At 39.3% G+C, this 18,393-nt stretch overlaps 1 protein-coding gene across 1 annotated transcript in view; it reads left to right on the top strand.

Annotated features, from left to right (window-relative positions):
* LOC136863569 (esterase E4) overlaps nt 1-18,393 on the top strand; it is a 296,437-nt gene that overhangs the window by 81,957 nt on the left and 196,087 nt on the right. The window contains exon 4 of the mRNA XM_067139949.2: nt 4,740-4,925. Within this exon, the coding sequence (XP_066996050.2) occupies nt 4,740-4,925 (186 nt within the window). The remainder of the gene's footprint in view (nt 1-4,739; nt 4,926-18,393) is intronic.

Below are 18,393 nucleotides of genomic sequence, written 5' to 3'. Positions count from 1 at the left end.
TCAATGAGACAGTCAATTCCTTGCTGCCAAAGACAAGGAAGGCACGGACACCGTCAGCTGTATCAATCCTCGTAAGTCTTACAGTCTCTGAGCTCACTGACTAGGCATCTTCGCGTCTACAGAAGGGTCGCCCACTCAGTGGACGTTTCAGATTGGGGATCAAAACTTAATTAGGAGCTAAATGTACGGTGGCTGCTCGAGTACTCTCCACCTCCAGATTCGCCCTTAAAGCCATTTGCCGTCCGGGTGTAGGATTATCGTCTGTGAAGCAAGTCGGTTGTTTATCTCAGACTGCAAGCCGTACGTCATTCTACAAATACAGGGCGCGTAGTGGTCTGCGTCCACCGTTTGTCCATTTGAGACAAAATGGTAGAAAATATCCCTCTCTCCTGGATGTCGTATCGCAAACTAAAGTTAACTTTACAGGAGATGGATTTTGACCAACCTTAAGGTTTTGGACCAATATTTGATGGTGCCATTGAGCGAATTAACATTTTAGCTCCGGTTCATTGCCCTGGCAGAAGGTTGATCAAGGTTCTTTGAAATCATCTAAAGATAAACTAGGTAAACGACTGGTAGGGAATCTGCCGACTGGGTGAAGGCACTAAATGAAGATTAGTTGGGATTGATTGATTGATTGATTGATTGATTGATTGATTGATTGATTGATTGATTGATTGATTGATTGATTGATTGATTGATTGATTGATTGATTGATTGATTGATTGATTGATTGATTGATTGATTGATTGATTGATTGATTGATTGATTGATTGATTGATTGATTGATTGATTGATTGATTGATTGATTGATTGATTGATTGATTGATTGATTGATCGATCCTGTTAAAACGTCTCTTTAGAGCCCGTTCCGTTCAAGGTTCACACGCCCCTTCCACGATGTATCCTATCTTGCACTTCAGTTAATGTGGGTGAAAACTTCACTGCGGCACCAATTCTTATGTAAAATCTTATGAATAGTTGCCTGGTCACTACCGCTGTATGCCTGAAACACCATCGTCTGTCGTCCACAACACAAAATTAACTACAAGACTAATATCGGCACTAACAGTCCTGAGGAATGATATATCTAATGGACGCAGAAATTTTCTCACAGAACTGAAGTGTATATCGTAGAGATGCGGTAGGAATGGTAGGAGGGGGAGTATTAATTCTGATGAAAGAAGAATTTGTAAGCTACGAAAACGTTAAAGACGACAAACATGAAATTCTAGGTGTAAGGCTAATTTCTAAATATAATAGGCATCTTGATGTATTTGGAGTTTACCGACCAAGAAATGGTAACGCTGAAACTGATTCAGAATAATTTGATAAGATAATCAGCTGTGTTGGAAATGATATGGAAAGGAATATGAATGTAGCGGGAGATCTCAATTTGGCAAATTTCAGTTGGGTAGGTAATGCGAACAACAGGAATCATGCCCAACCAATGGCAAATAAGTTAATATGGGAAGGACAGCTGATTCAGAAAGTGATGGAACCAACTAGAAGGACGTGGTACTGGTAAAACAAGATGAGCTCTATAGAGAAACCGAAGTAATAGATGGTATTAGTGATCACGAAGCTGTTTATGTCGTAGTTAAAAATAAATGTGATAGAGAGGAAGCTCTTAAAAGTAGGACCGTTAGGCAGTATCAAACGGCTGATAAAGCAGGCCTGAGGGAGTTTTTAAAAAGTACTATGAACGTTGGAAAACGGTAAATAAAATTGTAAACAGACTCTGGGATGAGCTTAAAGTAATTGTTGAGGAATGTGAAAACAGGTTTGTACCTTTAAACTTGGTAACGAATGGTAGAGATCCACCTTATTTTAATATGGAAATAAAGAGTCTAAGAAGGAGGTGTAGATTAGAAAGAAATAGAGTTAGAAATGGCTGTGGAAGTAAGGAGAAATTTAAGAAATTTACTAGGAAATTGAATCTAGCAAAGAAGGCAGCTAAGGATAACATGATGGCAAGCATAATTGGCAGTCATACAAATTTTAGTGAAAGATGGAAGGGTATGTATAGGTACTTTGAGGCAGAAACAGGTTCCAAGAAGAACTTTCCATGAGTCATTAATGAACAAGGGGAGTGTGCATGTGAGGATCTTCGAAAGGCAGAAGTATTCAGTCAGCAGTATGTAAAGATTGTTGGTTGCAAGGATAATGTCCAGACCACGGAAGTGACTATTGCGAAAGAATTATTAAAATTTGCGTATGATAAAGATGACATTTACAATAAGATACAAAAAGAAAAAACTAGAAAAGCGGCTGGAATTGATAAGATTTCTGGGGATATACTTAAGACGATGGGTTGGGGTATAGTACCATATTTGAAGTACTCATTTCATTATTGTTTGTATGAAAATGAAATGAAATGTCCTATGGCTTTTCATGCCGGGATATCGCAGGACGGGTTCGGCTCGCCAGGTGCAGGTCTTTCTATTTGACGCCCGTAAGCAACCTGCGCGTCGTGATGAGGATGAAGTGATGATGAAGACAACACATACACCCAGCCCCCGTGCCAGTGGAAATAACCAATTAAGGTTAAAATCCCCGCCATGGCCGCGAATCGAACCCGGGACCCTCTGAACCGAAGGCCAGTACGCTGACCGTTCAGCCAACGAGTATGAAAGAGCTATACCAAATGAATGGTGAGTTGCTATATTGTCCCCTGTGCATAAAGGAAAGGGTGATAGACATAAAGCTGAAAATTACAGGCCAGTCAGTTTGATATACATTGCATGTAAGCTTTGGGAAGGCATTTTTTCTGAATATATTAGACATGTTTGTGAAATTAATAACTGGTTCGATAAAAGGCAGTTCGGTTTCAGGAAAGGTTATTCCATTGAAGCTCAACTTGCAGGATTCCAGAAAGATATAGGAGATATCTTCGATTCAGAAGGTCAAATGGACGTATCGCGATTGACTTGTCGAAGGCATTTGATAGGGTGGATCATGGGAGACTACTGGCAAAAATTAGTGCAATTTGACTAGACAAAATAGTGACTGAATGGGCTGCTATGTTTCTAGAAAATAGATCTCAGAAAATTAGAGTAGGCGAAGCTTTATCTGACCGTATAATAAATAAGATGGAATTCTTCAAGGCAGTATTATTGAACCTTCATATTTTCTTATATATATATAAATGATATGTACAAAGAAGTGGAATCATAGATAAAGCTTTTTGCGGATGATGTTATTCTTTTTAGAGTAATACATAAGTTACATGATTGTGAGCAACCGCAAAATGACCTCGATAATGATGTGAGATGGATAAACGTGGTTAAGAGTCAGGTTGTGAGTTTCATAAATAGGAAATGTTCTCTCAGTTTTAATGCTGCGTTGATGGGGTGAAATTTCCTAATGGGGATCACTGCAAGTACCTAGGTGTTAATATAAGTAAATATCTTCATTGGGGTAATGACATAAATGGGATTGTAAATAATGGGTACAGACCTCTTCATATGGTTATGGGGGTGTTTACGTGTTATAGCGCCGGGCTGAGTGGCTCAGACGGTTGAGGCGCTGGCCTTCTGACCCCAACTTGGCAGGTTCGATCCTGGCTCAGTCCGGTGGTATTTGAAGGTGCTCAAATACGTCAGCCTCGTGTCGGTAGATTTACTGGCACGTAAAAGAACTCCTGCGGAACTAAATTCCGGCACCTCGGCGTCTCCGAAGACCGAAAAAGTAGTTAGTGGGACGTAAAGCAAATAGCAGTAGTATTAGTACGTGTTATAGCAAGGATATAAAGGAGAGGGCGTATAAGTCTCTGGTAACACCCCAAATGGTTCCAGTGTATGGGACTCTCATCCCGATTACTTGATTCAAGAACTGGAAAAATCCAAAGAAAAGCAGCTCGATTTGTTCTGGGTGATATCCGACAAAAGAATAGCGTTACAAAAATGTTGCGAAGTTTGGTTGGAAAGACTTGGGAGAAAGGAGGCGAGCTGCTCGACTAAATGGCATGTTCCGAGCTGTCGGTGGAGAGATGGCGTGGAGTGACATTAGTAGACGTATACATTTGTGTGGTGTATTTAAAATTAGGAAAGATCACAATATGAAGATGAAGTTGGAATTCAAGAGGACAAACTGGGCCAAATATTCGTTTATAGGAAGGGGAGTTACGGATTGGAATAACTTACCAAAGGAGGTGTTTAATACATTTCCAATTTCTTTGAAATCATTTAAGAAAAGGTTAGGAAAACAACAGATGGAGAATCTGCCACCTGGGCGACTGCCTTAAATGCTGATCAGTGGTGATTGATAGCGTGTGTCAGGGACTGTCTGATCGCCAGTGGAGTAGTTTTCTGGATGCTTTTGAATAATTTACTGTTTTTACATCCCACTAACTATATTTTTATGATTTTTTGGGACTGAATGCTTTTGATAAGACTATTTCAGTCGTCCTCCAATCATGATTTCATCTTCAGATTCTGACTGAAATATTATAGGCCCCTATACCATTGCAAACATTTACGGAAGTTTTATAAAATATATCATTAGGCAGGATAGTGACATAATTTGAATTTTACTTCCTTCAGTCTTAAAATACATTTGCAATAGCGAAAAGTCATGGTCCTCTAAGAAGGAAGGACTTGAAAAATGCAACCTTTCATTGAAATAACTGAATGTACCCACTCATCCATATACGTATACTTTCAAATGTAAAGTACAGTATAAATATACGGTTTCTTGTGATATTTGTTTCCACTAATATATTTGAAGCATTTCTTCAGGCTTTCTCAGTGCCCAAGATTCTGTTCTTCGAGGTAACTATGGTTTGAAAGATCAAGTACAAGCACTTCGCTGGGTCAAGGAAAACATTGCGTCTTTTGGAGGAAATCCTGATAATGTGACCATATTTGGCTACAGTGCCGGATCCACAAGTGTAATTCTTCATATGATGTCACCCATGTCACAAGGTAAGAAAGTTAAATGTGCACTTCAACTTCAGTAATAAGTTTCATAGGTGGCTAATATTATGAATGACTTACTTGAGAAAGGAAAATTACCATGTCGTTGAGTTAATAATGAATATGAGATATATGACCTTGTCATTTGTATTTCTTATTAAATAATTAACAGCACTGAGAAAGGAAAAGATGCATCAAGAATGAGCACATAATCACATTTTAACAACTAAGTAGACCATTAAAATGTTAAAACATTTTCAAATACTTTATACCACACCTAGTCACCTTCCTTACGTTCATATATTTTACATTTAGAAATTAGTTTAAACTTCAGGCTACATAACATTCTTGAGGAATGGATGAACTGATGATAATAATGATGATGATGCCTAAGAGGACCTAACTACGAGGTCAACTATCCTAGATATAAGTAGATAACAAGTACGGTAAAAACACCTTAATTGTGACTGTTTGTTTCTATTGAGAGGAAACCTATAGTGTGGCGCTGATCTTCTTGATGTTAGGAATATTGAGGTGATGACCTTGAATTGCAGATACTTCCTTGCTAATGGTTTAACGTCGCACCAACGAACCGCAGAAAACCATCTTTAGGCTGTCGACGATGGAGGTTCAAATCCCTCTCTTCCGAACGCAAACTTTCCGTTGCACGACCCGTCGCTGTTCACCCCGTGTTTGTGGATGCTTTTCGGCATTCTGTATGTAGTACAGTTCAGTTCATTGAATTTAAAGGTACGTTGGGACTAGGATTGGAGAATGTCTGCCATAATATCGACGAGTAAGGGTCAGGCTGTCGTTTTTATTTCGCAAAAATTTGAATTGTAAATTTAATTCTGTCTATGTAGGTACTTATTTCTCATATCTGCATATTGTTTAAATTGTTACTACCAATTTTATTTGAAGAACAATTTTGTCGTACTGAAATGTCATAATTTATCCCAGTGTTTCGGATTCTACATAAAAAGTGTAGGTTTCTTGGCTGTGATCACATTATAAACAGTTATATTGAACTTCAAGCTTGCTTGTTTTCTAATTGTATTGTAATCACTGTAAGTTGCGAGCAGTCCACAGATAGCCCGGCACAGTGCTCCCCGCCAGGTGTTACGATTTGTTTGTATTTTTTCTATTCATTTTACGTCGCACGTACTCAGACAGGTCGTATGACGTCGACGCGATAGGACAGGGCTAGAACTAGAAAAAAACGACCGTGGCCTAATGTGTATACGGGAAGGTTGTATGAAGAGTCTGCTCAGTGAAATTTCTCCTGAAATGGAATGTTGCTTGGCGGGTTTTCACATATTCTAAGTCTGCAACGCATCTCCGTATGACTTATCGCTCTGGGAGCAACACTCAAATCCACCACTTCGCCATCAGCTACTTGTTTCGTTTCATTTCCGTAATTAATTTTGTGTAGTGCACTATGGAGTTTCTTAATATTACCAAGGGTAAGATGCGCGTGAACTATGAAGGCTACCGGCAGTACAGGAGTACAACAAACGACCTTATCACTTGGCGATGTCTTAGAGAGCGCCCAAAGAAGTGTTACGGGATGCTGAAAAGTAGGAACAGCCAAGTGATAAGTGAAAAATGAAAACCTACAACCTGTTTCCCAGTCATTGACCGGGTCAGGGATTGAATGAATGAAGCAGATATAGGCTATTAGTACGATGGGGTCCCCACTCCCAAAGTGATTTATTAATGAGTGATAGATGCTATGAAATGAGAATGGAGAATGTTGCTGGAATGAAAGATGACAGGGAAAACCGGATCACCCGGAGAAAAACCTGTCCCACCTCCGCTTTATCCAGCACAAATCTCACTTGGAGCGACCGGGATTTGAACCACGGTATCCAGCGGTGAGAGGCCGACGCGCTGCCGTCTGAGCCACGGAGGCTCTCCAAGTGATAAGTATCAGTGAATATTCATGTGGAGCCTCGGATGAAGTGCGCCTCAAATTAGAGAAGATTTTACTTCAGATGAGCTAATAACCTACATATCCAGCATGTCTTTATGTTGTGGAATGAATTATCACAATATATATGAAATTGAGGTGGTATCTTGTTTATTTGTCTGAATCATTGAGCATCTTTACCACTCACAAATATGCACAATTTAACACGTGTAAAACGTGCTTAATTTGATTACAGGCAAAGAGAAGTGCTCTAGAAGAAGACGCTCCCATACCAAACTTTTAATCGGAAAAGATGGGAGATCTTCATAATAAGCGATACGAATTCTTGACCGAAATGCCAAGCAAGTCTGCTGCCTGGAAGATCCCATACCAGCATACGAGTACAGCACAAGGCAACCAGAAGCAGCCGAAGACACAGGAGGAAATCGTGTTTGATGAAGAATTGTTACATATGACAAAGGGAGAACTGTACTTTTAAAAGACGATCTATCAAGCGAATGAATTACTATTCTGCGCGTGAAAAGGGAAAAGTGTCCTTATAGATTTATGACAACTTTCTCATGGACGGAACGTTTAGAAGTTCAAGCAAACAGTTCTGTCAAATCTAGACTATTCACGCTGATTTTGGGAGCAGCAACGGAGACACGAACAAACATGCGATCGTGTTTGCTTTGTTGCCGAACAAAAAGAAACATACTTATAAAATACTCTTTCGGTACATCTTAGAATCTGTGTCAGGATGGAAGCCCAGGATAGTTAATGTAGATTTTGAAGTTGCGGCAATTTCATCTCTCAAGGAAGTGAATGGCTGCTACATCCATGTGAATAATTGCCTATGGCGGAATGTGCAAGAGCTTGACTTAACAAGAGAATACCGAGAAGACGAGGAAATTCGTCATCATATTCATATGTGCCCAGCGTTGACTTTTCTCAACCCTGAAGACGTTAGAGACGGTTGGTTAGAGATCCAATCGCAGGCTCCCGTCAACGCAAAACTAACGGAGATTTTTGGTTATTTTCTCGAGAGATGGCTGGAAAACGAAGATATCAATCTCAAAACTTGTACATGCTACAAGAGAAGGCACCGAACCACGAATGCTCTTGAAGGATGACATCATCGCCTAAACAACGTACTAGGTCGACCGAATACCGGAATCAGAGACGTGGTGCTTCTCTTGAAGAAAGAAGCGGGAAAATCAGCCTTCGCGTGCATGAGATCGCAGTTAAACATCGATGGAAACAGAAGGAAAACCGTGTACCGAAGTTTGGATGAAAGAATCGAGAACGCAGTAAAGACGAACGAGGATTCACGCAATATTAAAGTGGGGTCTCAGAGCGATCGTATTCTTACGAAAAATTGAATAAATTCGATGAAAACGTAGTCCCGTCCCATGAATTATGACCTGATCTTTGGTCTGAATATATTGTGTATTTTGTAACTAAAATGTTACTGACTTTGAGAAAACTCTTCCTAGCAAGAAAATAGTGAAGTTTTTATAAACTGATTTTAAACACACCTGAACATTTGAAAGATATTTCAGTTATTGAGCTAGTCTAAAGCTTATTAAATGTGTGATGGGAATCAGAATAATGAAATAATAAATTAAAATCCACAGCCCATTATCCAGTCAATCGACCGGTTCAGGAACCCCATAAAATTAATAAGGGAGTATTCAAACTGAGCTAAACAACGGGAGTGTACGCGGGACAACATGTAAGCGAATATTTCACTGAGCTGATATTTTGCAGAGTGGATCTTTCGGGACAACGTGTGAGCGGATATTTCACTGAGCTGGTATTTTGCAGAGTGGAACTTCCGGGACAACGTGTGAGCGAATATTTCACTGAGCTGGTATTTTTCAGAGTGGAACTTCCGGGACAAAGTATGAGCGGATATTTCACTGAGCTGATATTTTGCAAAGTGGAACTTCTGGGACAACGTGTGAGCGGATATTTCACTGAGCTGATATTTTGCAGGGTGGAACTTCCGGGACAACGTGTGAGCGGATATTTCACTGAGCTGATATTTTGCAGAGTGGAACTTCCGGGACAACGTGTGAGCGGATATTTCACTGAGCTGATATTTTGCAGAGTGGAACTTCCGGGGCAACGTGTGAGTGGATATTTCATTGAGAGGAACTATCACGACACCTATGGGAAACCAGGAAACCATCTTTAGGGCTGCGAAGGGGTTGGCACCCATCATCTTCCGAATGCAAGTTAACAACTGCGCGGCACGAACCGCGTGGCAAACTCGCTTGATGTGCTACAAAAATAAGTGAGACCTTCTTTGCTGATCGGATCAGACGTGTTTTTAGTGGTAATTTTTCTTCTGTTTGTTTTTGGTACTAACTGATGATTGATTTCACAGAGTGCATAAGACTCACGGTAATGAATGCCAATAAAAGCTAGGGAAAACTGGCGGCGAACAACGAAGGCAGATATTTTATTGAAATCCGTTCTCGTAAATGAAAATAGTATCCTCTTTCTTGGAAGAACCACATTTTCTTAAACGTCCTACTTACAAAAGAACTATACAAGACTGACTGCAGTATCAGAAAGCTTACATTTCATCATCAGCTTCAGAAGTGTCTCGGAACGTACATGTTGGTTGACACCAACATTATCCATGTCCAAACAATATTTTTACTATCCTAACTATCAAAAACAAGTACAATTTCAATAACAGAGCCTAAGGAAAGTGCGGAAGTCTCCATCCCCCCAAAAGTGAACTTCGTTCCAATTTTCTATTTTGTTAAACATTTACTTTGTTAAGACCTACAACATTTTAAGGAATGTTCTAATAATAATAAAAATAAACCGAAAGTAACCTTGTTTTTCACGACATATTTCTTCCTTCATATACTAACAAATCACGATATTTTCCTTGCCTTCTTTGCCGCATAATATTTGTTGACCTCAAAGTTGGTAGTCGGCATATTCCCACACTTAATATGATAAGTCCACTCAGTCTGCCTTGGCCTGTAGGTGCCCTTAAGTAGGAAAGAATTAGTTTGGACAATGATCTCTCACAGCTAGTAATGAGCTCTAATACGCAAGCTGAGGAACACACCCTTATCTCCATACTGCAGAATATAATACATCAGCCCTTTTTGTTTTGAAGATTTCTCAGTGGATGTGAAATTCAACATGATGCAATCCAAAACGTCTTCATTAAGGAATGAAGCATTAGTGATGATGATGATGATGATGCTTGTTATTTAAAGGGGCCTAACATCTATGTCATCGGCCCGTGAAGCATTAGTATCGCAGTTGTAAATTGCTACGTAATTTCGTGCATTGGTTATTGAAGACGCTATTGCCAGTATAGTGTGAGACGGTGTGAGGACGTCAAGAATTAACCCGAATTTGGGAGCGGTATCTAGCAATAGATTGAATCTTTCGTCTATTTCTATGTGAAGATGATCGAGCAAGTGATCCTTCACCAAATAATTCATGACAGCATTTATGGTTAGGGTCTTAGAAATATATCGGGATAGTTCATTGAAGAATGTTGAAATCTCTTCTGAACTTGGTCAATTGATGTGAGAACTCCGTTCCAAAATACCAGAAACCTATAAATGCACAATTTTATATTACTCCTTACTCCACTGTCCTGGTTCTCATCATTCATTAGGACCTGAACAGCCAAAGGTACATTATCGTGTATCTGAATAATTTTGCAAACTCTATCCTTCCACTCTAGCTAGTTTCTGCTCTGACTATTAAATCATACTATGGACATATTCGGTTCATCCCATCGCGATGTTGAACGAGTAAGGAATATGATTTAATAAATCGATTGTTATGGAAAACGTTGACTATCACTAAATATAATTCTGTTTCATTGTACACCCATCAAATCGATTGAGTTAATGCTCGTAATTTACAAAGAGTATTAGGTTATCTTCTTCGTTAATTCTGCGACTAAGCCTCCTTTGTGTCTTGCTATCACAGCAGCGTTATGGTAGCACTAGGTTCGACATAATTTTATTTGTCCGTTCTGCTTGCCTATAATGAATCCAGCCAATCTGTCCGCGTTCTCCTGCCTTATTTCAGTGAAGCCAACGAAATACTCAACCATACTGTTCTTATCTCATCGTCTTCAATGTACCTCATTTCAGTACTTCAGACATCTGTTAACGTGTCTGATCAAGAGTCCAATTAAGCATTAAGCAATAATACTTGTCTTTAAGTATGCTGACCTGTATCATCTGCAGAACGTTGGATGCAATGAGGAAAACATTTGGTGAAAGATATAAAATTAATCCTGGATGTTTTTCTGCTTGGACCGTGTGTTCTTTCACAAGAGAATAAAAACGGAATGTAGTTACAGTAAGTCAAAAGTGACTTTCTATGCCCCTACTGCAGCTTCTTCCCCAGAATTGAGTTACGCACTTTGCAGTGCCTAGCTACACTAGCGACTCGGCATAAGACCACATTCTCATCAAAACTTCCGTATAGAGATAAGCTTTGTGTCACAAGAGTCTTTAAGCAACGAAGGACTCTCCTCAAGGTTGCATATCATTCATTTTATTTTCCCTTATAACCTGTACGTGAATTTCCACATCAATTACTCCTGAAACGCTGAATGGCATAAGAGTCTACAGTGAAGATGTATGTATGTATGTATGTATGTATGTATGTATGTATGTATGTATGTAATCAAACCGTTAAATACCACGCTAATGGACATTTCATGAAGCCCAAAAGCATATGTGCCGTTTTTCGCATCATTATGTGAAATATTTATTTGTAACAGCACCTTATGCCCGGTCCGAGATACATACGACGCCGCGCATGTTTAGGTGCAGGAGCTCTCGTTGCGCGCACAGAGAGGAAGAAACTCTAAGTACAGCATGGCCTAGGTATTGCTCTCTCTATCGTCGAAGAGAGCACGAGAGAGGAAGCTATGTTCATCTGCTGAGTGTCTCAGTAGGTGTGGTTAAATTTACAGTGTTATAACATGAGAACGGGATAACACCACCGATTTCCCTGCCTATTCTTGGATACCAACTCACAAATTTCTCGGTCTAAGTAATAATGATAAGGAAAGTTCGTCACAAGTACAAGAAACTTACAAGTAAGGAATCAATAAACTCGGCATATTTTGTAATATTTTATAATGTACGAAGATGAATTACTTATCGAGCGCATTCTTAATGATACACTTAAGATAGCCATGCAGTGATGGAGGCGAGATGTTTCTGGTACTTACCTGAACGCAGAAAGGGTACTCCCCATAGCCCCTCCCTCTTAGAAACTACAAGTAAACCTGTGATGAGATTTAAACGAAAATAGATCAGTAAATAGAGGATATCAAGATCTACCATTTGAATACCCATTCGACTCTGAGAGACAATTGTTAGCAGAGCGATTATTTCAGTGTGGGAGGAGTTTCCCTCTCCATAGCAGACTACCCTAGTCATCCAAAAAAGGAACCCAACGAGGCTCATCGACTCTCAGTATACTCGGTTAAGTTCCAGCAAGAGGCTTACTCTATCTTAGTCGGATACGCAGTCTTTTTCCTAGTGCAGCCACAGTTTCTTTGTTTGAAGTTACAGTCGTGGTGTGTGGATGTGTGAAAATACTAACCTCAGGATTCAGGAAGGGAATGCAGACAAGTAATATTATTTCAGGCTAAATGAATATGTTTCATTTTAGAGCGGGTCGCACCATCGGCAATCGTCATGACGTAGTGAGTTAGTGAGTATAGAGAACCAGTGGTTATTGTACCATAATTAACGCATGTGCAGTTATCAGAGGCAATAAGCATAATAAAATAAACGTTGTCAAATTAACCAGGAAAGTGTACCATCAATGAATAGTGACGGTTAATTAGGAATAAACAAATCAGTGACTATTTCTCTCTATAACGTACGGGAATCGAGTAGCGGTCTTCACAGACAGTAATCACTACTTGTGGTAGTCCATCTCGAGCCTATGAGTGGATCTACCTGTGTCGTATTATTGTAATGTCACCTAAACATTGCTTCAGGTAACCCGACTTCTCAGTCTGTTCGCATGTACGTGAATGCTCCTCGAACCCAGGATTTACAACATTGAGATCGCGCCTGTGTGCCAGCGGAATTCCTCTGTGAAGACAACGGGGAAAGTTCAGTGGCTGGAGGTAGCAGTTTCAGGACGTCATGAAGTCAAGACTAGCAAGACGGCAGCTATGGATAACTAAATCCGTATGGTGCCGCCAGATGATAGCAGGTTACAGACCAAAATAATAAGTACATTCCAGTGATATCTTAGCATGAAAATCAGTCCATGTCGCATTAAGGTGTACAGTTAACTTTACAGTTAAAATGAAGCAGCATGCATTTTGATTTTGTAAATATATATAACGTGTAGGTAACGCAGTATACGAGTTTCGAGGGAGCAAAGTATTTTATTAGTTTATTCTTCTTGTCTTCTAAGCGGTTAAATGGATAATCACAAAGTTATTTCCTGGAATTTGCATGAAGTAGTGTATAAGGCCCCATAGTTTGTTACGTTTTTCAGTGAAGCATTAGTATAGGGGGTGGACTTAGATACTTCAGCGGACTTCATAATCCCTTCCAATTTCAATCAGCTGATATGGATCTTTTCAATCTTTCGAATACAGATTGTTCCGATGCTTCACAAATTTAATGCATGACTACAGTTACTCCTCCTTTAGTTTAAGGATGCTGATGAGTGGAGAAAGGAAGCGATTGAATCGAGGTGCGAATCAATGACCTAGGCAGATACACGAGTGTAAGAAGATGCTATATGTAAGATGTCAGATGTAAGTGTAAGAAGATGTTACATGTTAAGTCCATGTCGGTAGGATCATCTCAATGTGTTTGAATAGTGTGGATATGATGTACACGTGTGTGAAATTGAGGGCAAACGAGATAGGTGAAAACGTGCAGGACAGGAATAATTATAATAATAATAATAATAATAATAATAATAATAATAATAATAATAATAATAATAATAATTGTTACCGTGTTTTTGTGGTAGTTAGAGGTGAAAGAAGGTGCGGGGTGGTGAACAGGTCTCAAGCTACGAAAGTAAAATTAATTTAAAATTTAACAAGGTTATATTATCTTTTCAAACTCAGAAATAACAAGAATGGCAGGTACAGAGTAGCAAGGCAACAAAGAGCAACAATAGTATTTACAGGTTTTGGGCTTCGGGCCCCGAACTTCCAATTCTCGAGCAGTTAGCCCGAATTTACATGTACATAAGGTTTAGCAAAGGGGCAGAAAACCCCAATCATGCCCAGGAGTACTTGCTCCGAATTACACAGTAATACCTCCTAGAGGCACGCAGAAACAAATTGCAAAAGAGCGATCCGCTCTCAAAGTTTTAAGCCTATCACAAGGCCACACCTAACTCTACTTTCAAGCTGTCCTCTAAGGACGTAAGCACAGGGGTAAAATACCCAACCTACTGAGGTCTATTAAGCGATAAAAGGATAATTACATGACCTCTAAAATACCAAGTTGAGAGGAGGCGAACTGCACTCCTAATACATTTGCTTTTAAAACCTAATCTGGCTCTAGGCCACAAATGCAAGGGCTAATCCCATACGAAAGAGGTGACTTTAGAAAGAAACAAATTTACATAATGTTAAGGAAGAATAGGTTGAGAAAATAAGTTCACCTCAAAACAATATGAGTGGGAGCTCGAGAGGGTTAAGCACTCTCTATCCCAATATGTAGTTTAAAAGATAGAATAGATACAAGTTTCTTTACATTTTTAGGAAGGTTACATAATGGAAAAACTTCGGACCCGCCCCGAGAGTTAAACTGCTGAGCAAGCAAGAAAAGAAGTAATTAATCGGCCATTACCTGGTTGTTGACTGCCGCCGAAGAAAGAGGCGCTTCCCGCCCCCTGCTATGTACTTTACACACGAAAAGATGGAACAGAAGTGGCGCAGAGACCCTAAAATCAGCAGTTTATATACTCTCGCGGAAAGTTCGAGGCGTTTTAGGAAGGAAAACACCCGCCCACAATCTTTTATTGGTGGTTAAAGAAAACCCCTACACAAGATGAAGAAGAAACACATCATTGGTGGAAAATTAATTTAAGAAATTCGGGATTGGCTAAATTCAAAACAAGGGGAAAGAAAGGGTTAATATTGCCAACTTAAACAATGACTGAAGGAAATTTAGCAAAGAACAAACTTTTGAAATTAAATTTTCTCCAAAAAAAAAATCAGTTCTTTCACTCCGCACTAGGGTGCACTATTGTTGATCTTCAGTAGTGTCCTCTAGAAGAGAAAGTTCACACTTCTTACTACAAGCAAAACAAAATTACGTCGAAAATGACACAGTTCAAAAACTCCAAAATTTCCAGGTAGTGACATCTTCTGAGAAAGTAGAAAATTAATACCGTAGATAAAGTTCAGACTTCCTCCAGCAGAGGAGTTTCAACTGGCGCAAATTTTAAATAAGCGGCGTGGAGGTGTACCGCCCGGTACAATAATAATAATAATAATAATAATAATAATAATAATAATAATAATAATAATAATAATAATAATAATAATAATAATAATAATAATAATGTGATAAGCCAGCATTGAAACTGGCCGAGATATTGTGATAAAATGATTATATGTGAAGAGTGTCCGTGAGGGTATATGCCCGGAAAGCATACGATAATTGAATTAAGAATTACTTGTTTGTTCCGTATGAAAGTGTTGTGGCTGCCCAGCTGGGTTTATGGCCATAGAATGGAGGGTAGGAGAAAGTGAATTCTAGACCCTCAGTTGTTTGTCCCGTTAGATATCTGTCGGTAGCCTGCACAATGTAACCTGCATAGAGTGTTGCGCATTTCACATTGAACTGAAATATTCACTCGCTAATAACACGTCAACAGCCATTTTGCATCTGGGATGTGATACATAACTAGTATGTATTTTGGTGTGTAGAATCCGAATATACCTTTCAAAATATTCTAGCACGTACCATTTTTAAAGGTTTTTATTTTTCGTATTCAGTACTTCGCTCTTTGCTGTTCTTCTGTTTTGATGTATAATTGTTTGAGTTTGATTTGCAGAGGAGAGCTAGAAGATCGAAAAATCGTCAGTAAATGGTTGGTGTGGTAATCCAGTGGTGTGAAAGAGATCCTCAGTGAGTGTTTCCTGTCAAAGATAGTGCAAAATTTTTGTGTTTAAAACTTACACTAAGAAAAATGCCAACAAGTAAATCTCGTTGCTGCCTAAACCACCCCGACAACTTTTGTTATGTGTGTGGGAAGTTCACTCCAAAAGCCGAAAGAAAACCAATCACTGATTTGGTTAAGAAGGCATATAAATTCTACTTTGATTGTCCTGTTGGTGATCAAGATAAAAATTTTGCACCTCATATTGCCTGCATAACCTGTACTACAACCTTAACCGAGTGGTTGAAAGGAAAACGCTGACCCATGTCGTTCGCTGTTCCGATGGTGTGGTGTGAGCCTAAAAACCATTATTCAGACAGTTACTTCTGTCTTACAAATATTTCGGGACATTCAAGCAAAACTAGACATAAAGTATCCAAATGTATCTTCAGTGCATTTGCCTGTACCCCATGATGAGGGGTTGCCTGTTCCTGTCTGTAACTTGAAAGCCACGGAACCAGACACCATGTCAAGTGAATCCGACAGTATTGAACATATAGAAGAGTACTGCCCTCAATATCATGACACTTCGCCTCAGCTCTTTAATCAAGGGGAACTGAACAATTTGGTTCGCGATCTAAAACTTTCGAAGCAGCAAGCTGAACTCTTGGGGTCAAGACTGCAACAACGGAACCTTCTAGCTCCAGGGAGAAACATTTCCTGTTTCAGATCACGAGGTGCTTCCTACGCTCAATATTTCGATGTGCAGAGTTCAATGTGTGTATGTAGAGATGCCAATGGTCTGATGATGCAGCTGGGTGTACAACACAGTCACCACAGGAGTGGCGATTATTTATTGACTCCAGTAAATCCAGCTTGAAAGTAGTACTACTGCATAATGGCAATGCATATCCATCGGCACGTTTGGTTTACACAGTAGACATGAAAGAAACTTATTCAACCATGGCTTTGCTGCTAGATGCAATCAAATATATGGATCATTAATGACACCTTTGCTGTGATTTAAAAGTTGTTGCACTCCTTACAGGTTTCTAGGCGGGATTCACGAAATACTGATGCTTCTTGTGCCTTTGGGACAGCCGTGACACCGAAAACCACTATACAGTGAAGCAATGGCCTAAAAGGAAGTCATACGTTCCTGGAAACGTAAATGTGAACAATACCCCATTGGTTTAGCCATATAAAATAATTTTGCATCCCCTTCACATCAAGTTGGGCCTTATCAAGAACTTTGTAAAAGCTCTGGATAAAGAAGACAAGGCCTTCAATCATTTAAAAGTAAAGTTTCCCAAATTAATTGAGGCAAAGCTGAAAGACGGTATATTTGTTGGACCATAAATAAGAAAATTGCTGAAAGATCCAACCTTTGATACCAAACTCACAGATATCCAATTAGCTGCTTGGTCTTCTTTTAAAACAATTGTGAAGGGATTTTTGGGTAACAAAATACAAGAAGTATGTTACCATTGTGAATGATCTGTTGGACAACTATGAGAACATGGGGTGTAGAATGTCGCATAAAATTTTATTTCTTCCCGGAAAATTTGGGAGCCGTAAGCGATGAGCATGGTGAACGCTTTTACCAAGACATTCTTACCATGGAACACCGTTACCAAGGCCATTGGAACCCTTCGCTGATGGGTGACAACTCCTGGGGTCTTCTTAAGGAGAGTGATGAAACGGCAAATAAAAGAAGAGCTCTGTCGTCGCATTTTTCAAGAACCAAAGACGATTAAAGATGAAAATATCTTTTGAACTAATTTGGACATTTTATTGGCATCGTGCCAATATATACATACAAAATAGTATTGATTTCAAACTTTCTGAATAAACTTTTTTTTACTTAATTGTGTCAATTTCTGCTATTACCATTTATATTCTGCTGTATATCTAGGAAATGTGACGTCATAGAGAAAACTGATTTTACCAATGTATTCAGCACCCCAAAATTAGGTAAATCCACCCATTTACAAACCAGATGCAAAAAATATTTAAATTTGTTAATTAGTGTAATTTGTTTTACCATCGCAAGGCTGTGTGTTTCATTTGCCGATAGGTGGTGTCCTCCCCCAATTAGGGTATGTAAATAAAATCGTAGTAGGGAATTTCAGACAGCACCTCGAAGTCAAGAAGCCGTGGCTCGAAACCCGACTTGTATCGACGTCCTTGAATCGACACCAGGAGACCTAAAAGTGGTCACAGGTTTTCTGAAGAGCATTTAAGTGTGTGATTGTGTATTTACAGGGATAATGTTCCACCACATTATGTCTTATTATTTATGTATTGTGTAAATGTATGTTGATTTTTGTGTAATTACAGGCTAACCAACGTCGTGTGTCCACCTTGTAAATATTAGAATAAGTTATTACCCGGGAGGAACGCGTATATTAGTGTGATGATATTTTATGTGATAATGTAGTCCTTATTAGCGACAAGCAA

Source organism: Anabrus simplex, chromosome 2 (genome assembly GCF_040414725.1).
Source record: "Anabrus simplex isolate iqAnaSimp1 chromosome 2, ASM4041472v1, whole genome shotgun sequence".
Classification (NCBI taxonomy): Eukaryota; Metazoa; Arthropoda; class Insecta; order Orthoptera; family Tettigoniidae; genus Anabrus; species Anabrus simplex.
The sequence above is the reverse complement of the archived record's forward strand: the minus strand, read 5'-3'. Positions and strand labels throughout refer to the sequence as shown.